This window comes from Saccopteryx leptura, chromosome 1 (assembly GCF_036850995.1).
Source record: "Saccopteryx leptura isolate mSacLep1 chromosome 1, mSacLep1_pri_phased_curated, whole genome shotgun sequence".
Taxonomy (NCBI): domain Eukaryota; kingdom Metazoa; phylum Chordata; class Mammalia; order Chiroptera; family Emballonuridae; genus Saccopteryx; species Saccopteryx leptura.
Window position 1 is genome coordinate 45850246 of NC_089503.1, and position 22653 is coordinate 45872898.

General features: G+C 39.3%; 1 protein-coding gene across 1 annotated transcript in view; it reads right to left on the bottom strand.

The window, feature by feature from the left end:
- Positions 1 to 22653, bottom strand: part of SPON1 (spondin 1) — a 330616-nt gene that overhangs the window by 101077 nt on the left and 206886 nt on the right. Inside the window, exon 6 of the mRNA XM_066365514.1 lies at positions 5079 to 5227. Within this exon, the coding sequence (XP_066221611.1) occupies positions 5079 to 5227 (149 nt within the window). The remainder of the gene's footprint in view (positions 1 to 5078; positions 5228 to 22653) is intronic.

Sequence of the window (22653 nt, forward strand, 5' to 3'; positions counted from 1 at the left end):
GGATGCAGAGGACCCAGGTTCGAGACCCCGAGCTTGCCAGCTTGAGCACGGGCTCATCTGGCTTGAGCAAAAAGCTTACCAGCTTGGATCCAAGGTTGCTGGCTCGAGCAAGGGGTTACTCGGTCTGCTGAAGGCCCGCGGTCAAGGCACATATGAGAGGGCAATCAGTGAACAACTAACATGTTGCAACAAAAAAAACAAACAAACTAATGATTGATGCTTCTCATCTCTCTCCGTTCCTGTCTGTCTGTCCCTATCTATCCCTCTCTCTGACTCTCTCTTTCTCTGAAAAAATCAAAAATGTTTATCAATATTTTCTTTTATGATCTCTGGGTTTTGTAACTTGCTTAGAAAGGACTTTGCTATAGATTATAAAAAGTGATTCATGTTTTCTTCTAATGCATTCATGTCTTCATTTAAAAATATTTTAAATCTTTTATATATTTGGAGTTTATTTTGGTTTAAGGATTGAGGTATGGAGCAAACTGTTTTCCCACGGCTTCCAGTTGTGTAATTATCATTTATTAAATAATCCATCTTTTCGCAACTGATTGAAATAATGATTTTTTCATATACTTAATTTAAAATAAATTTGGGTCTATTTCTGGACTTCCTACTAATTTCTATTAATCTGTCTATCCATGCTCTAGTTCCATACAGCTTTATTTAATGCAGTTTGATAATGTAGTTTTCAGATCTGGTTCAGCTAGTATACTCTCCCCTCCTCCTCCCAAATTATTATTCTCTTTAAGGCATTTTATAACTATTATTGACTATTTAGTTTTCCCATAGAATTAGTCTGTATAATTTTAAAAAGCATTTGTTATTTTGGGGGGAAAGCATATGAAATTTACAAATTAAATTTGGAGTATTGGTTTATTGGTAATATTCATTTTTTTATCAAAGTTTTCTTTGTTTATTGAAATAACATTCTTGTGCATGTACAAATACCCTGTTTTCCCAAAAATAAGATATCCCCCCAAAATAAGACCTAGTGCAATTTTCTCCAAGCTTAGGAATATAAGGTCTCCCCTGAAAATAAGGCCTAGCATGTCTTTAGGAGCAAAAATTAATATAAGACACTGTCTTATTTTCGGGGTAATAAGGTAGATTGTTGTACATGGAAATAGTCACAAGAAATTCTTGATGGAATTCAGAGTTTGAAAGCTGGTTATGCTGATGTTTGTGATGACATAACTACAGTATATTAATAAATGTTGATTTTTTGTTCAACAATAAATGTGAATTCTTGTTCATGGAAAAATAAGACATCCCCTGAAAATAAGACCTAGCGCATCTTTAGGAGCAAAAATTAATATAAGACACTGTCTTATTTTCAGGGAAACATGATAGAACCAGAAATGAACAAACAATCTAACACAAAATGAAGAAACTAGTGATGGGGAAAAAGAAAGCAAGTTCAATTCAAAGGAACATTAGTCTTTAAGACCCTGAGCTAATAGTTGGAGGGAAGCTGGCAATGTCCCAGGCTGAGATAAAGCCCAGATGCAAGAGAGGCCGCATGATCTTTGGGAGACTGAGGAGGTTCTGCATGGGCAAAGCTTAGAGCTGCAGCAATAAATAAGATGGGGGAGGTAAGACAAGGCTGGATCATGGAGGGTCAAACTAAGATAAGGAGTTTGAATTTTATTTAGGGTGAATTAGGAGGCATTAAACATCTTAATTGGGGGTGTGGCATGATCTGATTCATGTTCTATTAAGTGGCCCTGGGGCAGTGTGAATAATGGGAAGAGTTGGAGGAGGGAGATCAGGAGGCTACTGCAGCAATTTAGGCAAGGGATGAAGATGGCTTAGACTGGGCAGTGTTGATGAGGGATTAACTGGATGAATTTAAGAGAGAAGGCAGAAGTTGGGTAGGGGGTAGAATCAAGAATGATGCCTAGGTTTCTAGTGAAATTAACATAGTGAATGGGGGACCATCTTTCAGTCAGCAGCCAACAGAAAACCAGACACCTAGTACACATGCCATAAACGTGTACTTGATGAAGTAGAAATGGTCTTAGTGTAACATTTTCATAACAATGACTATACATCAGCTCACTTTTTGTTCCCGGGTCTGCCTCCAAGTAAGATTTACCATTTCCTGCTGTGTCCACCTGTCTTGTGTTACCTCTGTGTGACCTGCCAGGCTAATCCACAGTCCCCACTAGAGCACATGTGCTTCTATCTCCTTACTAAGAAGTGTGTACTGTGCCCTTCCCCCACTCTCTCCAGCCACCAGTGCCATTATTGCCAATAACACTGGTGTAATTTTTCATTAATTTTCTTGATGTTTTGTAGTTATATTAACATTAAAATGTACACTCAGTGATATTATTACAATTTTCCACTGCTAATGGGATTGTTTGTTCATTTGTTTGAAGGCCATTAGCACAAGATTTACCTCCAATGATATCTACTCTGATTTTTAATGCCCTTGAAACTTGCAGTGAGCCAGTAAGTCTATAATAAGAGAATGCTGGTAAGCATATCAATGTCTTTCTCGGGAAAAGAGAGCTTTTTGTTTCTATCCTGGTTGGACTCAGGTTCTTTGATACAGTGATTGGTAGGGTATAAAGATTAAAGGCTGAGAACACTGTGTTAGTTTGTAGATGTGTTCAAACAAGTTCCCCAGTTATTCAGAGGACACTTTTATATTCTAGGAGAATTCACATTCCTGCTCTTTTTTATATTGTTTCTAACCTGACTTACATAAAAATGTATCCAACTGGGTGCTTGCAGGAACAATACTTGGAACCGTGAATCGTTTGGAAGTGAAGGGGCCCTGAAATCACTCTACCCAGCTGACTTTCCCAGGAGCTGGGAGTTCAAGGCATTCTTAGTGGGGCTCTGGAAACAGGGCTTATTTCTCTGTTGGGCAGTTGTGTGGGGCAGGGAAGGTTGTCAGGAAGGGCCAGCTTCATGGGTATACAACCTGCAGACTCTTGGGACCCTGTGTTGTGAAATTCACAGCATCGCCATCTTGAAATTCTTAAAAGGTTTTGAACAATGCAACTGACATTTTCACAAGGCCCTGCACATTTCATATCTGGCACTGCGTACAGGGTTTGGAGCCTGACAGAAGTGGGTTCAACTTCTCATAGTCTCTAGCTATTGACTGCCTCAGTTTCTTGATCTGTAAAAGTGATAATATATTGTCTTCTCAAACTAGATGTGAGAGCTAAAAGTACAGGCCCACTACCCAGGGGGGCTGAAAGGCTGTGACAGACCCTGAGAAATGCTCAGTGGGAGTTTTACCTACATGTGCAGTACCTGTAATTAAACTTATTACTCCGACTTAATGTCAGAACACTACTAGCCAGCTGGGACAAGCAGACATTGCCTGTGTGGTGCAGAAGCTAATCCTAGGTGTGCTGGTTAAGAACACACCAAGCAAAGAATATTTTCCTAAGGGGGACATTCTAAGGCTGAGGGTCCCAGCTGTCAGTTATCAACCTTTTTACTGCTATGACATATAACAGGTAACATTCACCAGCACTACATGGTCTCAGCTTCTCACAATTCCTACATACTGCCTCCTTTTCCAGAAACCTCTCAAGAGAGCCAACAAGTGGGATTGGCATTATTGTGAAGATGCCCTTGTGCTTGATATAATTTATTTGCACACCTTAGTGTTTCAACCATTATTTGTAATTAATGTTTTTAACCATGCCACCCAAAAGAACTTGACAAGCCAGTGTATCATAGTTCCAAGCTTGAGAACTAGAAATAGGGACCCCCAGAATCCCAAACAAGGGATTTCCCTTCCACAACTCCATGACAAGTCGAACAGACTAGGACCAATAGGGAGCCCTCCATAACCTTGCAGATGTACATGGTTGTGCTGTGGCCTGAGTAAGTGATGTTAGTTACAAGGCAGGACACCCAGAATCAGGAAAACACTGAGTAGTTGGTCAGATAGACTTGTGATGAGTAAAATACAATCTTAAAACATCTGGTTAAACACCCCCCCCCCCAAGATTGCAGAAAAGGCTTTAAACCCAATAAATAAGAAACATAAGCTAATTCCTGGGCATTTTTGGTCCAAAAAGATTCCTCAGGGGATCATAGGAGTCAGGGTGACCTTTGTTGCATTCAATGGAGGGTTTGTGGGGGCTGGGAGTCCAGATGTTTGACCTCAAGGGGAAAAGCCTCAGCTGTACTCACCCTCCTTTGCTGCTCAGGTCTATGGGCACATGCACATGTGAGATGTGGGCCCAGTGCCTCTGGAGCATCCTGTATTGTCTCAAGAGACATGGGACAGCCTCATGGTGACCTGTGTTATGAAATGACCACATTCCAAGCACAGTTTGCTTTTTCTTTTTCTCTTGAGCACTTGTGGGCAGTGAGATGTGGCTGCCCACTTAGCTCTCTCTGGCCCAAAGGGTTTTTGTGGGTAGTCATGGTCCAAGCTGGACCATTTCCTCTCCACAAGGCAGCCTGTGAATGACCATAGAAAAACTGCCGCTCTTTTTTCAAGATCCCTCATCAGAATAACTATTCCTCCTTTGTCTCTCAGTGGTATAAATGGGTACCTAGATAATGGTATAGTTCTTAGGCCCACATAATATGGCATGTAATACCTAAAATATGCTTTACTCTCTACTGGTTATGACTAATGACCAACTAATTTATCAAATACATCAAGACATAGTTACAAGAGCATGTGCTGAGATACAAATGTTTATTTTTTGAAATGGCAATTTTGGCTTAGACAACTTGGATGTCACTCCCCAGCCCTCTCAAGGGTCATAGCAAGCAAACCATAATCCATCACACTAACTCTCAGGAAACCAGAGACGTGGTGTCCCAACAATGTGGCCATAGCAGCAGCTTTTAGCACAAACTGAAGAAAACACAAATGCAGTCAGGGAAGGACAATGAGACAAACACTGATGCCTCTGTCCCAACCTAACCTAAACCTTCCGCTCAGCAAATAGATTTTCTTCCATTCAGCAAACAGAATGTGTTCTTTTCCAACACATTGTACTATACATTTCAAGCTCCTGGGAAAGAAATCTAAAGAATGCTCTGATTGCATTTCTGGTTTTAGGTTATTCTGTGATTGTTTTTCTTACCTGTTGTCGAATTTCTTCCTCCATTTTTACTGGTGAGCCCAGTTCTGCAACTTGTTTGACACCTTCACTTGCATATCCTCCATACTCCCACAATACATAATTCTTGGAGTGAGATCCACCAATGATTGCAGACCAGTGATTAGCCCGACCTAGGAAAGCCAATCAGGATGCAAGAATTAGTGTGGCTGTGGCTAAAACTTGATTGCCTTAAGTGATGGGGAGGAAGTGTAATTGGACAATGATTCAATCAGAGCTGGCTATGCACCTGCGCATTGTTGGGCCCTGTTCTATTCAGTGATGAATAAGACAGCCGTATAAACAAGTTAAGTCTTGGGAATACGCAGACAGGGCAATGACAGATGCCTGAACAAGACACAGAGGTAGCCTGGAATGATGACTTCCATTTGGGAGGGTTTCAGAGAAGGGGACAGCCAGCTGAGAAAACTTTAAAGACTGATCAGATTTGTAAGACAGAATAGAAAGGCTATTTCTGGCAGACTAAGAGACATTAAATAACATTGTGTGTTTGGGGAACCATAAGCAATTTAGCATTGCTATGTCACAAACTGTCGAGGGAAGACGAAGGAAATGATGCCAAGGAAGAAGCCTGCTCATGGATGGCTTTGTTCTAAATACTTCAGGAGTCTGGATGTCATTCAAAAGGGTCTGAAACCACTGGAGGGTTCTGAGTAGGGGAATGACATGATCCCATTTGAATTTCAGATAGGTCTTCCAGGCAACAGTGTAAAGAGAGGAAGCAAAACTGGGGTGCAGAGTCGGGGAGGTCAGCAAGGAGCAAAAGTAAAGGGATTGAGTGTGGAACAGGCTTAGCAGTACTGGGCAATAAGCATTGTTGTCTTTAGCTGGCATTTACGCACCTTCCAGGAAGGTAGGGGGCAGGCAGGCAGGCTAGCCACATTAAAAGATGGGGAGGCAGTGGTATAGGAAGAAGTGACCAGTTCACTGTGGTTTGGTGATGATCATGCATGACAGTAACTGTTACGGGATGCAGGCAGAAATGAATGGTTGACACAAGAGTGAAACAGAATAGGGTCTGGGTGGGACCAAGACAGATCTAAACCTGAAGACTTTTTAAAGTCCCAGGAGGAGGAAGGAGAGAAACAGAGTCAACACCAGTGTGACATTGGGTTTGTTTTTTACGTGATGAGTATAGACACATACAAATATTGATCGACTTACGACCCATGCAACTTATGACCATTCGACTTTACGACCACAATCGCTAGCCATGACTGCTCCACGTCTGGCAGCACAAGCACTGCCCAGCTGGGCATAGGACAGTGCGGACTAGCTTCCAGCAGCACTACCATCTCCACATGCACCATTTCAATTGTTATTCCAGACTCGGTACAGCAATTTGTGTTTTGTGTCTTGGATATTTTTCATCAAACCCTTCTCAAGATGTCTACCAAAAGGAAATTGTCTTTGCAAATATTAAACCAGTTGTACTGGTAATGCAGTGTTTTACATAAACCTGACGAATGTAAAAATAAGAAACAAAATGATACAAATGGCATAAAATGAACAAAGGAAATTATGATATATAACAATAATGAAAGAAAATGATAATAAAATATGATTTAAAGATTTTTATAACATCATTTCACAGTACTGTACATATAGCCTACTCAACTTACGACCAAATCATGTTACGACCGGTCTGTCGGAACCAATTGTGGTAGTAAGTCGAGCACTAGCTGTATATATTTCTTATTGAGTTACATACAGTTCATCACAGGATTGGCTTAGTCATCTGCCGGTTTTGGTTGGGTTCATAAAGTCTCAAGTTAAAAACCATTTTCAGGCATAGCGAAAGGAAACTTGAAGGGGGCAGACTCAACTGGCATTTGCAGCTCACCACCCTGTGGCCCCGAGAGGGTGAAACGCTCCACTCCACCCCACCACTTAAGAAAATAATTCTCAACAGGGCCTGACCCTGGTTAAATTTGCCACCTGCTACTCCCATGGTCCCCATTCCCAGGGGCACATTAAGAGCATGGGCACAAAGCCAGCTTCCTGGCCTGCTTGAGGGCAGCCTCGCTCCACCCCAGGCAGATGACACCACCATGTGGGTCTGCCCAACTGCTTGTTCATTATTTCCCACACATCAGAGAGATGCAAACTTGTGTTTATTCGACATGTCCCTAGAGAAGACAGATGGAGATGCGGCCAGCTATTTCTCTAACTTTCTGAATGGGGAGAATGTCTTAGCTGCCATCTAAGCCAAGAGCATTGATCGTGTAAGAGCAAGACTGAGGAACTAGTGCTGATGCTTGGTTTATAATGTGAACGCAGGGAAGCCAGTTACAGCATCTATCTCTTGGGCTCTCTGTTCTGTTCCATCAGAATGCCCCCTTTTTCCAGATTCATCCTATCTACAATTTTGTACCTCAGTGGCTTAGCACATGCTGATCTCTCTGTGCTTCCTTACTCTTGACTTGGCCAACCCATTCTTTCTTCATGATTTACCCAAAAACCTCCTAAGGCCACCAAGACTGATTAAGCCCTTGTCTTCATCTCCTCACAACACAGATCACTTTTATAATCACTGTTACATGTCCGTTTTCCCACTAGACTATAAGCTTCCCAATATATGCCCAATACCCAACACTGTGCCTGATGCATTGTAAGTGCCTATTTCCTAAAACATTTCATTCAAACACTCCAGTGGGAAGGTGGCAATATTTGTGCTCAGAGCATTTGGTAGCAGGCTTGTACAGATTGGATTCAGTGTGATTAAATTCAAGTCTCAGTTCACCAGAGTTCTTGACACCTACTGTGTTAATGCATTCAGCTATCTTGCATGCTGTTAAGAAACAAACATCAACCAACAGAAAAAAGAAGGGCATTGGTCTTAGTGCCAGCAGATAGGGATTCAAATCCTGGCATTGCCACTTCCTAGCTATGTTAACTTGGTCAGATTCCAATTACTGTATCTCCTCGAGGCTCTGCCCCCTCCTTTGTAATTCAGGAATGATAATGCTACCTTATCAACCTATTATAAGAATTCAATTCAATTTTTGAAAAAAAAATGAGATAATAGATGTGCAATCACTACTGGCAACACAATAGACACTCAATAATTAAAGTTTCCTCCTTTCCTGGTTGTTGGGGAGACTATAAAAATGAGAAAAATATAAAACCTGCTTTTAATTCAGCATAGGAGATAAGAAATAGATAATATGGAACAGGATAAAAGAACAGGAACAAGCACAGTCATAGGGGGATTAAGAAATGAGCCCAGATGGGTCTTTCTGGTTTATTCATTCAACTTCCATTGAATGAGTGCCAAGCCCAGTGGCTGGCCCTGGACACCAACAGGAATTAGATATGGTGCTTGCTCTGAAGGGACTAGCAGTCCAAGGGTGGGGAAACAGATGAATGAGCAGATTACTAACAATTAAGCATGGTCAGGGTTATTACAGAAACAAGAGCACAGAGCACACAGGGGATGGAGCAGCTAACTCCAAATTTTCCTGATATCTAAGGATTCAGTCTAAAGGCACATGTGTAGAGAAGCAAGTGCCTCGAGAGTGGGATGCCTCTGTGGTTTCTTATCCTTGAATAGATGTCATTGTAGCAGTTCAACCTTCTAGTCAGTCTTGTAATTTTTCTACAGTAGCCTTTGAATATATCAGATTAATTCATATTTTAACACATGAATAACATCAACCACATAACAGAGAATTTCAGGGCGCTAGGCTAGGGTGAAGGACCAGACTATACTCTCCCTGGTGGGACAAGAAAAGTACTCATGGAAAAACAATTTGCAACACTAGAAGGGTGAGGGGTAGTTATTCAGGTGAAGAATGATACAGGGGAGAAAAGCATGATAACCAAGAGCTGGAAGACCTGGGTTCCAGGCCTCCATTCATGACCATGAAGTAGTCACTGAATTTCTCAGAGCCTCAGTTTACCTTTAAAAAAATATTTTTCAACCACAGTTTACATTCAGTACTGTTCTGCACTAGTTTCAGATGTACAGCAAAGGGGCCAGAAAAGCATTCAATCTACAGAGTGGTCCCTTGCAGCCCCATAGCCAGTTATCTTGACATTATTGACTGCAATTCCCATTCTACAAGTTGCATCTCTGTGGCTATTCTGCAGCTGCTAATTTGTATTGAAAAAATAGAAAATAATTACTAGACTTGACCGTCTCTCAGAGTTGTGCAAAGTAATTGGGCTGGTTTTGGAAAGAACTATGAAAACTTTAAAGAACTGTACAAAACAAAGGTCTCTGAATGACTACAGACAGACTGCACTATGGGAACCCAGATGAAGGCAGGGGAGCTAGGAAACTTTCCCATTGGAAGGAGGCTCCTATGGGAAGACTGGGCAGTAGGAAAAGAATTCTATTAAAATTAGGATTAATTATTTCCTAAGTGTAACCCTCACTACAACCTCATTCTCATCTTCTAGATGAGGATACTGAGGCCCAGAAATGTTAAGCAACCCACTCAAACTCCCAGAGATAGTGACGAGCAATACTTGGGTTGAAATCTAGGTCAGCCAGATTCTAGAAGAAACACATTTTCCCTATGTACTACTGCGAGGTCAGGAACCAGAAAAGATCATTTGGGTGGACTGGAGAATCAAAGGACAAAGAAATAAGATTGAAAAGAAAATTAAGAGTGATGTCAGAGAAATGGCACCGTAAGGAGAAATAACAATAAATCTCCCGCAAAATTCAACAAGATCTTCAACCAGAGACAGAAAAACCTATCCTTGGAGCCTCCAGCAGTTTCACACTAAACACAAAGTACTATCAACAAAACCACCCTCAGATGCCATTAAGGAAAAAGAAATCAAATATCATGGATACAAAAGACAGAGAGGTAGCACAGATAGATGAGAAAAAATCTATGGAGAAAAAATTTAATACATTGGAAACCTTGGAGCTAAATGACAGAGAATTTAAAATAGAAATCCTAAAAATACTCAGAGATATACAAGAAAACACAGAAAGGCAATTTAGGGAGCTCAGAAAACAACTCAACGAACACAAAGAATATATTACCAAGGAAATTGAAACTATAAAAACAAATCAAACAGAGATGAAAAACTCAATTCACGAGCTGAAAAATGAGGTAACAAGCTTAGCTAATAGAACAGGCTAGATAGACGGTAGGATTAGTGAAATAGAAGAAAAGCAACTTGAGGCACAACAGAGAGAAGAAAAAAGAGAATCAAAAATTAAAAAAAAATGAGAAAGCCGTATAGGAATTGTCTGATTCCATAAAAAAGAATAACATAAGAATAATAGGTATATCAGAGGGAGAAGAGAGAGAAAATGGAATGGAGAACATACCCAAACAAATAATAGATGAGAACTTCCCAAGCCTGTGGAAAGAACTAAAGCCTCAAATTCAAGAAGCAAACAGAACTCCGAGTTTTCTTAACCCCCCCCCAACAAACCTACTCCAAGGCACATCATAATGAAATTGGCACAAACCAACAGCAAAGAAAAAATTCTCAAGGCAGCCAGGGTAAAGAAGAATACAACATATAAAGGAAGGCCCATTAGATTATCATCCGATTTCTCAACAGAAACTCTACAAGCTAGAAGAGAGTGGACCCCAATATTTAAAGTCCTGAAATAGAGGAACTTTCAGCCCAGAATACTATACCCATCAAAGCTATCCTTCAAATACGAAGGAGAAATAAAAACATTCACAGATACAGAAAAGATGAGGGAATTTATCATCAGAAAACCCCCACTCTAGGATTTACTAAAGGGGGTTTTCCAACCAGATACAAAGAACAAAACAAAAAAAAAAACCACAAGTAAAAGCTCCACCAAGAAAACGATAAAACCAAATTTAAACTGTGACAACAAAAACAAACACAAAAAGGGGGAGAGGATGGAAATTAACAGTAGCAAAGGACGATGGAGTACAGAAGTACTCACAAGATAGTGCACTACAATGAACAGGGTAGGAACCCTTTTCATTACTTAATGGTAACCACCCTTGAAAAAACCACCACAGAAGCACATGATTTAAAAAAGATAGCAACAGAGGAAAGAAGTATGGAATACAACCAAACAAAAACAAAGGATAGAAAAACAAAGGAGAAGAATCAAACAAGACACAAAACTGACAGAAAGCAATATATAAAATGGCAATAGGGAACCCACAAGTGTCAATAGTTACACTAAATGTAAACAAATTAAACTCACCAATAAAAAGGCACAGAGTAGCAGAATGGATTAAAAAAAAATCCAACTGTATGCTGCCTACAAGAAACTCACCTAAGCAACAAGGATAAAAACATATTCAAAGTGAAAGGCTGGAAAACAATATTCCAAGCAAATAACATCCAAAAAAAGCAGGCGTAGCAATACTCATATCTGATAATGCTGACTACAAGACATCAAAAGTACTCAGAGACAAAAATGGTCATTTCATAATGATTAAGGGGATGCTGAATAAAGAAGACATAACAATTCTTAATATATATGCATCAAACCAAGGAGCACCAAAATATATAAGACAGCTACTTATTGACCTTAAAACAAAAACTGACAAAAATACAATCATACTTGGAGACCTCAATACACCGCTGACGGCTCTAGATCAGTCATCCAAACAGAGAATCAATAAAGATATAGTGGCCTTAAACAAAACACTACAGCACCTGGATATGATAGATATCTACAGGACATTTCATCCCAAAGTGACAGAGTACACATTTTTCTCCAGTGTACATGGATCATTCTCAGGAATTGACCATATGTTGGGCCACAAAGACAATATCAGCAAATTTAGAAAAATTGAAATTGTACCAAGCATATTTTCTGATCATAAAGCCTTGAGACTAGAATTCAACTGTAAAAAAGAGGAAAAAAACCCCACAAAAATGTGGAAACTAAACAACATACTTTTAAAAAATGAATGGGTCAAAGAAGAAATAAATGCAAAGATCAAAAGATACCTACAGACAAATGAAAATGACAATACAACATATCAGAATCTATGGGATGCAGCAAAAGCAGTGATAAGAAGGAAGTCCATATCACTTCAGGCCTATATGAACAAACAAGAGAGAGCCCAAGTGAACCACTTAATTTCACACCTTAAGGAACTGAAAAAAGAAGAACAAAGACAACCCAAAACCAGCCGAAGAAAGGAGATAATAAGAATCAGAGTAGAAATAAATGAAATAGAGAACCGAAAAGCTATAGAAAAAATTGATAGAACAAGGAGCTGATTTTCTGAAAAGATCAACAAAATTGACAAAACCCTTGGCAAGACTTACCAAGGAAAAAAAAGAAAGGACTCATATAAACAAAATCCAAATGAAAGAGGAGAAATCACCACGGACATCATAGATATACAAAGAATTATTGTAGAATACTATGAAAAACTTTATGCCACTAAATTCAACAATCTAGAAGAAATGGATAAATTCCTAGAACAATACAACCTTTCTAGACTGAGTCAAGAAGAAGCAGAAAGCCTAAACAGACCAATTAATAGGGAAGAAATAGAAAAAAACTATTAAAAACCTCCCCCAAAATAAAAGTCCAGGCCCAGACGGTTATACAAGTGAATTTTATCAAACATTCAAAGAAGACTGGATTCCTATTCTACTGAAAGTCTTCCAAAAAATTGAAGAAGAAGCAATACTTTCAAAAACATTTTATGAGGCCAACATAACCCTCGTACCAAAACTGGGCAAGGATAGCACAAAAATAGAAAACTACAGACCAATATCTCTAATGAATACAGATGCTAAAATACTAAACAAAATACTAGCAAATCGAATACAACAACATATTAAAAAAATAATACATCATGATCAAGTGGGATTCATCCCAGAATCTCAAGGATGGTTCAACATATGTAAAACGGTTAACATAATACACCATATCAACAAAACAAAGAACAAAAACTACATGATCTTATCAATAGATGCAGAAAAGGCATTCGATAAAATACAACACAATTTTATGTTTAAGACTCTCGACAAAATGGGTATAGAAGGAAAATATCTCAACATGATAAAGGCCATATATGATAAACCATCAGCTAACATCATATTAAATGGCCCAAAACTGAAGGCTTTCTTCCTTAAATCAGGAACGAGACAGGGTTGTCCACTCTCTCCACTCTTATTTAATGTGGTGCTAGAGGTTCTAGCCAGAGCAATCAGACAAGACAAAGAAATAAAAGGCATCCATATCGGAAAAGAAGAAGTAAAGGTATCACTTTTTGTAGATGACATGAACCTATACATCGAAAACTCCAAAGAATCTACAAAAAGACTACTAGAAACAATAAGCCAATACAGTAAGGTCACAGGATACAAAATTAACATACAAAAGTCCATAGCCTTTCTATATGCCAACAATGAAACATTTGAGAACAAACTCAAAAGAATAATCCCCTTCACGATTGCAACAAAAAAAATAAAATACCTAAGAATAAACATAACAAAGAATGTAAAGGACCTATATAATGAAAACTACAAAGCATTGTTAAGGGAAATCAAAAAAGATACAATGAGATGGAAGAATATTCCTTGTTCTTGGATAGGAAGAATAAATATAATCAAGATGGCCATATTACCCAAAGCAATATACAAATTTAATGTAATTCTCATCAAAATTTCAATTACATTTTTTAAAGAAATGGAACAAAAAATCATCAGATTTATATGGAACTATAAAAAACCCTGAATAGCCAAAGCAATCCTAAAGAAAAAGAATGAAGCTGGGGGCATTACAATACCTGACTTCAAACTATATATATTATAGGGCCATGAAAATCAAAACAGCATGGTATTGGCAGAAAAATAGACACTTAGACCAATGGAACAGAATAGAAAGTCCAGAAATAAAACCACATATATATGGTCAAATAATTTTTGATAAAGGGGCCAAGACACACATTGGAGAAAAGAAAACCTCTTCAATAAATGGTGCTGGGAAAACTGGAAAGCTACAATGAAAAGAATGAAACTTGACTACAGTTTGTCCTCTTGTACTAAAATTAATTCAAAATGGATCAAAGACCTAAATATAAGACCTGAAACAATAAAGTACATAGAAGAAGACATAGGTTCTAAACTCATGGACCTTGGTTTTAAAGAGCATTTTATGAATTTGACTCCAAAGGCAAGAGAAGTGAAGGCAAAAATAAATGAATGAGACTACATCAGACTAAGAAGTTTTTGCTCAGCAAGAGAAACTGACAACAAAATAAACAGACAGCCAACTAAATGGGAAATGATATTTTTAAAAAACAGCTCAGATAAGGGCCTAATATCCAAAATATATAAAGAACTAATAAAACTCAACAACAAACAAACAATCTAATAAAAAATGGGAAGAGGACATGAACAGACAGTTCTCCCAGGAAGAAATACAAATGGCCAACAGATATATGAAAAGATGCTCATCTTCATTAGTTATTACAGAAATGCAAATTAAAACTGCAATGAGATACCACCTCACACCTGTTAGATTAGCTATTATTAACAAGACAGGTAATAGCAAATGTTGGAGAGGCTCTGGAGAAAAAGGAACCCTCATTCACTGTTGGTGGGAATGTAAATTAGTACAACCATTATGGAAGAAAGTATGGTGGTTCCTCAAAAAACTGAAAATAGAACTACCTTATGACCCAGCAATACCTCTACTGGGTATATACCCCCAAAACTCAGACACATTGATACGTAAAGACACATGCAGCCCCATGTTCATTGCAGCATTGTTCACAGTGGCCAAGACATGGAAACAACCAAAAAGCCCTTCAAAAGAAGACTGGATAAAGAAGATGTGGCACATATACACTATGGAATACTACTCAGCCATAAGAAATGATGACATCGGATCATTTCAACAAAATGGTGGGATCTTGATAACATTATACGGAGTGAAATAAGTAAATCAGAAAAAAAACAAGAACTGCATTATTCCATACGTAGGTGGGACATAAAAACGAGACTAAGAGACATCGACAAGAGTGTGGTGGTTTGGGGGGAGAGGGGAAGGGGGAGGGGAAGGGCACAAAGAAAACTAGATAGAAGGTGATGGAGGACAATCTGACTTGGGTGATGGGTATGCAACATAATTGATCGACAAGATAACCTGGACATATTTTCTTTAAACATATGTACCCTGATTTATTGATGTCACCCTAGTAAAATTAATAAAAAAAAGAAAAAGAAAAGAAAAGAAAGTTAAGGCCAGATTGTGGAAGGTGCTGAGTGCCCGTCATGGTAAATGGCATTGACAAAAGGGGTAAATGTGATGAGAGTTTCCTTCTGGGAAGAATGACATGAATAGCTACATACTGAGCTGCTACTATGTGCCAGGCACTGCGCACTGTGTCAAGGACTTGACCAATATCGTCACATTAAACACTCATAAAAAAAAACCATTTTGATACAGATGCTATCATAATTTTCATTTTTCAAATGAGTATATTCAGACTCAGAGACATTAATTCATGATCACAGAAGACAATGAGTAAAGATGCTGGGATTGAGTTTGGTCTGTATTGTGCCAGGGCCCAGCTCTTCTCCGCCACACTGCACTACATCTCCAAAAGGACACAGGCTAGAGGACCCAAGGGTGGGGGCCACAAAGAGAAGACTCATCAACATTTCCTGCGTGAGTTACATAAGGCTTAACTTAGGGCAGTGGAGAGAAAATGGGGACACAGGGTCAGAGATGTGAGCCAATAAGAGGGAAGATGGAACAGTCTTTGGGAGGCCATTTGGTGAAATAGGTAAAACTCTGACTTTTGGATCAGACTGACATGTAGTCTAGTCTCAGTTCTGAAACTTTTAGGTTGAGTAAGTCAATTAATCACTCTAAAGCTCAGTTTCTACTTCTCTAAAGCAGGAATACTAACATGACTGCCCTCCTGGTGGTGGTCTGAGGCTGAAGTAATGACTAGTAGCTGGCACATAAAATAGGGTCAATGCTAATAGATGTTTGCCAGTCAAATAAAACTGGAACAATGCAGGACAAACCAAGACAAAATACTGGAAGGCATGGGAACCAAGGGGAATCTGATTAGGTGACTGGGTGGCAGTTTGATTTAGAACTAGTAGATAGAGATGAAATCTCAGATGTAGAACCTGAATATAAAAAAACTGGTAGAGAGCCATGGCTGGATAGCTTAGTTGGTTAGATCATTGCCCCAAAGCACAGAGGTTGCTGGTTTGGTGCCCAGTCAAGGCACATACAGAAACGGATCAATGTTCCTGTTTCTCTCTCTCTCCCCTTTTCTCCCTTCCTCTCTCACTGCAATCAATAAATAAAAATTTTAAAAATGAATTTGAAAAATGGTAGAGAGCTGTCTAAATATAACTCAGTGGTCTGGTGTCTGTTTAAGCAGAATCCAGTAAATTGAGACACAAAGAAGTTTAGACCTGGGCTCCACCATCCTCTGGAAAATAAGGAAGAAGAGAGAGAGAATCTCAGGTATTAGAAGTCCTGGACATGGGGGACCAGGTAAACGAGCTTCTTAAAGGAATACTCAGGGAGGCAGTCACTGGGGTCCTTGAAACATGGGGGCTTCTGTCTTGGGGGCTGGGTCACAGACACCAAGACCATTGCCAACCCCTTTTGCTTTCAGGTACAGCTACAGCTATTTGGTTTAACATGCCTCTCTCAGGATCTGGCAGTGTTCAATTGGTCTATACAAATTTGGGTCTAGACAGTTACTTCCAATAGCTTGGATGAGGCATACATGGAAGAGAGGCAGATGGGAGGCTGGGAGGAAGACACGATTAGATGTGTGAGTTTGAGATAATGATAGCCAACCATGTACATTTGTCTAAAAAGCCACTCCAGGGGCATATATCCTGAATATATGTGTAGTAAACTTATTTCTGACACATTTTCTGTTGTCACTGCTTGTACCAAATTACTGGTGTTCACAATGATGCCCAAAATGTCATCACTGATAAAAGAAGAACCTCATCTGACTTTTTTGCCTGGTGTAGGAGGAGGCATGCTGCATGGTGGACGGGTTCTCTGAGGCGTTCTGCATATGGCAGGTGTTCAGTGATGGTCTAGACTTCTTGGCCTGCTTTGACAGTGGCTGTATTCCCATGCCAATCCCAATCCTAAAGAAAGCCACCCATTCATTTCTGTGTCATTCATTTATATCACTTCACTAGAGAGTGTTCTACAACTTGGTGACTGATTTGCTACAGCTTCCTGTTACCTAACCTCAGCCTCAGCAAATCTTTTTTGGAGGGTAGAGAGGGATCTGAAATTGCTATAGTAGCAACACCAGAACTCCTCTAATCACTAAGTCTCAGCCTCCTCTCCCCCTTTTATTTCTTAGTAGATAACCTTGACACTTGATTCTTCCGAGAAGATCAAGGGCAACCCATCCACAGATTCTTCCATGCACCACATGACCAGTAACCAATAGAAACATGCTGTGGACCAGCCAGCTGTATTCATAAAAGTCATATTGGATCTCACTTTCATCTTGCCCTGGTTATTCTCATGCTAAGCTCAGTTCCAGAATTTGCATGGTTTCCGGCACTTTGGATTTGGCTACAGAACTTGGCTCCTCTAGGTTTGCCCCTGGGTGCTGCCCAGGACACAGCTTGTACTTGCTCCAAGGCTCTTCCTGCCCTTGGATGCTTCAGAAAATCACTAAGTAACCCATTCTGGTTTTTAGGATCTCATCCCAGTATGGCCTCCTGGATAAAGCCCTGTGGGGAAATATGTCAATTAGGCCAGAAATTCCTCACCTTTTTATCACTCAGCAGTCCTCTTTTCCTTCCTTAAGGTATCAAGAGAAGTGTCACTTTACCATTCCAGGACAAGCTATTGCACTTATACAATTGGTTATATTCTTTTGAATTTCCTCTGAAGGATTCAATTATAGTATCTATTCTATTAATTAGTTTATTGAATATTTACTAGGCATATACTATGGTTACGCCAGGAATGAGCAAGCTACAGCTCACTGCCTGTTCTTGTTCCAATAAAGATTTTATTTTACATATTATTTATTACTGTTTATGGTTGCTTTCATGCTGCAATGGCAAAGTCAAATAATTACAACAGACAGACTGTCTGGCTACAAGCCCTAAAATATTTTCTATCTGGCCCTTTATAGAAAAAGTTTGCTAAAAACCAGTGCTACTCCATGGAGAGTTTGAGGGGAATAGACTGGGACCCTGTCCTTGAGATATTCATCCTAGAGGATAGAGTGGAAGGAATGAAGAAAAGATCATAATAGGCAATTTCAATAAACTGTGTGCAATACTGCTTTGATAAAGGCAAAAACAGAGTTATATAAGAGCACAAATTAGGGGACATTCAACCCTGACTGAACCAGAAAAGGCATCTTGGAAGTGATGGTAGTTGAGCTACATTCTGAAGGATAAGTAGAAGTATCAAGGACATTAGGGGATAGGAATTAAGGTATTTTTGCAGAACGACTGCTATGTGCAAAAACAGAGCTTAACAAAAAGCAGAGGCACATGGAAAACCACAAGTTGGTCAAGTAGTGTGTGTGTGTGTGTGTGTGTGTGTGTGTGTGTGTGTGTGTGTGTATTTGTAAGGAGAGGATGATCAGTGATGAAGCCAGTTAGCCAGGCATATTATAAAAAGGTATAAGTGTCTTAACAGCAAGTTTTTATTTTATCTTGAAGGCAATGTAAAGCAGAGAAGAGAATTAGATAGTCCTGTCAACAGACAACTCCCAAATCTATATATGCTCACGTATCTTCTGCTTCTCTTAGGTAGGAAATTGCATTGGACTAGTCCTCTACACATAATTATACAACTGGGAAAAATATATGAAACAACCATTTTCAGAGGTTGGAAAACAGACAGTAAAAAAGGGAAACATAAGAGTTGAGCCCTAGGTTTGTCCTAGATATTTCCTGATGGTTCAGGAAGGTGTAGCACAGCAGTACATGGCAATCTGACTAAGAAGAGAAGGTAGAGGCTGGAATTTGAGGCTACTGAAGTAAATAGGACTTAATGGTAAAAATGCCAGAGGAGGAAGCTGCATAGAGAAGGGAGTTCAAATATATGCATAGGCATCCCCTTAAGTCTTTGACCAGTCTCAAAGTTACACATGTGCAGGGTGAGACTCCACAAGGCCTGGGAGAATATAGGTGCTGAGAAACTAAGAGATTAATGGAGATTCCAAAGATCACACAGTACTAAAGATGTAGGACTTCTAACTATCCACATTAGAGAGACCTAGCTGACCATTCTAGGCATTGAAGTGAGACCCTAGAAAAGTCACAACTTAGTAAAACTACTTTATTTCTAGAGTAATGTTGCTCTAGATTTACCCTAAAAAAGCTTAGAAAACAAACCTAGAAAGCAAATCAAGAAAATTTACTAACAAATCAACCATTTTTCCAGGTCAAAACTGTATTTTTTAAAGGAAGACAACAAAGCCAGATACTCAACAATGTAGGTTCTCCAAAGTCTCTCATACAATTAAAATTGCTAACATGTAGGGAAGCAGGAAAATATGACCTATGACCATAAAAAATCAATAAGGAGAGTTTTTGAGGTAACAAATGTTGGAATTAGCATACCAGGACTTTAAAACACCTATTATCAATATGTTAAAGGATTTAAAGAAAAAGATAAACTTAATGAGTGAACAGATGAATGAATATTCAGCCAAAAAACAGAAAATATTTTTAAAATACCAATGAAAATTCTAGAACTGACAAATATAATATACAATATCTGTATTAGGACATAGCAATAGGAAAGATCTGTAAACTGACATATAGTGTGATATAAACAACTCAAAATGAAGCACAGAGATAAATATGAAAAAAATAAATTGGAGTTTTAGTGGTCTTTAGAACACCAATAAGTAGTTTATCTTAGGGGTAATTGGAGTTCCAGATGGAGAAGATAGAGAAATTGAATTATAAAAATATTTAAAGAAATAATGCCTGAAGTTTACCAAATTTGATGAAAAAATATTAAACTAGAGATCCAAAAAAACTCAATAAATTCCAAACATGATTAACAAAAATTACACCTAGAAACATTGTATTCAATTAGTAATAACTAGAGATAGAGAGAAAAAATTAAAACTAGTCACAGGCAACCAAGACAAATTATAGTCAGAAAAACAAAGGTAAAAATGCCTGCTGGCTTCAGCAACAAGACAAACTAGAAGACAATGAAATGATACTGATAAAATTCTAAAAGAAATAAAAGAGTGTCAACCTCAAATTCTATATCCTGCAAAACTACCTTTGAAAATGGGAGCTAAATAAAACACTTTATTTTGATAAATAAAAGCTGAGTGAATTTATTACAAGCACATCTGCAATATACAAAATAGTAAAGCAAATTTTTTAGACCAAAGGGATATGAAAACGGAAACTCAGATCTACACAAAAGATTGAAGAGTGCTAGAATTGTTAAATACATGGGTAAAGTCCACTATTAATTTCTTTTTCACTGAATAGCTTTTTCCTTGAAATAAAGATGATCAAGTTTTCTCATTCTGGGTGAAAAAATTCTTCCATCAATGCTTCTTCCCACAAAGCTGACCTTTTGTCTACCCTTCCAGGCTTTTCAAGGAAGTAAGGCTCAATATTCCCACTTTCTCTCCATAAATTCTCTTCTCAAATCCTTGCCATCTGATCCTGAGCTCCCATCTGAACTCATTTACTCCACCAAGTTGGTGAAACTTTGACTTTTGCTCCCCTTTATTCCCATAGTTGGACAAATATTGGGGGCAATCAGAGGAAAATTACTATGTTCTTTATTTTCACTTAAAAAATAAAAGTATACTTTAAGTTTAGTAAAATTCATCTCTTTAATGTATGTATAGTTTAGTGAGTTTTGACAAATGTATGCAGTCATGTTAATGACTACCACAATCAAGATATAAAATAGTTCTATTACCTGAAATTGCCATGTGCTCCTTTGGAGTCAACCTCGTTCCTCTATTCTCAGCCCTTGGCAACCTCTGACCTGCTTTTGGTCCCTATAGTTTTACATTTTCTGGAATATACTATAAATGGACTCATACAGTATATCGTCTTTTGAATCTGGCTTCTTCAATTTAGCACAATACATTTGAGATTCATCTATGCTGTTTTACGTATCAGTTCCTTTTTCTTTCGAATGTCTTAAAAAAGAAAAAAGGAGACCTCCTCCTGGTTTAAGGCCACCACCACATTCCTGTTTCCACCACTGACTAGCTGACCTTGAACAAGCTACATAAGTTTTCTAAGACTTTACTTATCTGTGAAAAGGAAATAACAATAGTACCTACCTTCTAGGGTTGTTATGGATATTATAGAAGGAAATCCATATAAAAATAGTACACCTTTTGTTATATAATAAACATTTAATAAATGTTACTTTTAATATTAATATTTCATTTCTCCAAGGAAGATAAGGATGGGGAGCAAACTAGAGCATGCATAGGCCCTGTCCATAGGGTAAGGCAAAATCTTGGAGGATAGCTGGTCTTTGCAAATGGTGTGGTCGGCATAACCGTGGTTCAGGTTTCAGTCATCTCTGGGTGGGGGAGGGTAACAGAAGCCCATCAGGTGGGTGGAGCAAGGGGTGAGGGAATGGCAGCAGGACAAATCCTATGTCCAGACAGAAGCAGCCAATAGAGTGCCTGTCACAAGCTTGCAGTTAGGGTTCAGATTCTACCTTCTGGGGTCAGGGTGGGAAACTGAAAAGAGCTGAGACGGAAGCAGTGGCCAAAGCAGCATGTTTGTTCTGAGCTTTGGCGCACATGGCAGAGACATCTTGAACATGGAGGTAATTTAGGGGCTCAGAGATGAACCCTTAGGGGCCCAGGGCCAGGATCAAGCTGAAGGAGCTGTCTATCTCCCATAGGAATTGCCCTAGAAACTGGGAAATAACAATAGTTAATAACAGCTAGAGAGACTTTACTATGTGCTTTTTATATTGTTAGTCATCCTTGAAACAAAGGCATTTAACAGACTAGGAAATAAAAGCACAGGAAGTTTAAATCAGTTACCGGGCCAGCAAGTAAGTGGTAGAACCAGGATTTGGACCCAGGCAGGCTCACTCTAGAGAAGCTCTGTCTAAATGAACTATTTTGTGAAGATGGAGGTGTTCTATATTCTGCTGTCCAATATGGTAGCCACTTGCCACATGTGCCTATTGGGCACCTGTAGCAACAGGAGGCCAGTGTGACTGAGGAACTTAATTTTTTTTTTTTCTTTCATTTTTCTGAAGCTGGAAACAGGGAGAGACAGTCAGACAGACTCCCGCATGCGCCCGACCGGGATCCACCCGGCACGCCCACCAGGGGCAACGCTCTGCCCATCCTGGGCATCGCCATGTTGCGACCAGAGCCACTCTAGCGCCTGAGGCAGAGGCCACAGAGCCATCCCCAGCGCCTGGGCCATCTTTGCTCCAATGGAGCCTTGGCTGCGGGAGGGGAAGAGAGAGACAGAGAGGAAAGCGCGGCGGAGGGGTGGAGAAGCAAATGGGCGCTTCTCCTGTGTGCCCTGGCCGGGAATCGAACCCGGGTCCTCCGCACGCTAGGCCGACGCTCTACCGCTGAGCCAACCGGCCAGGGCCGAGGAACTT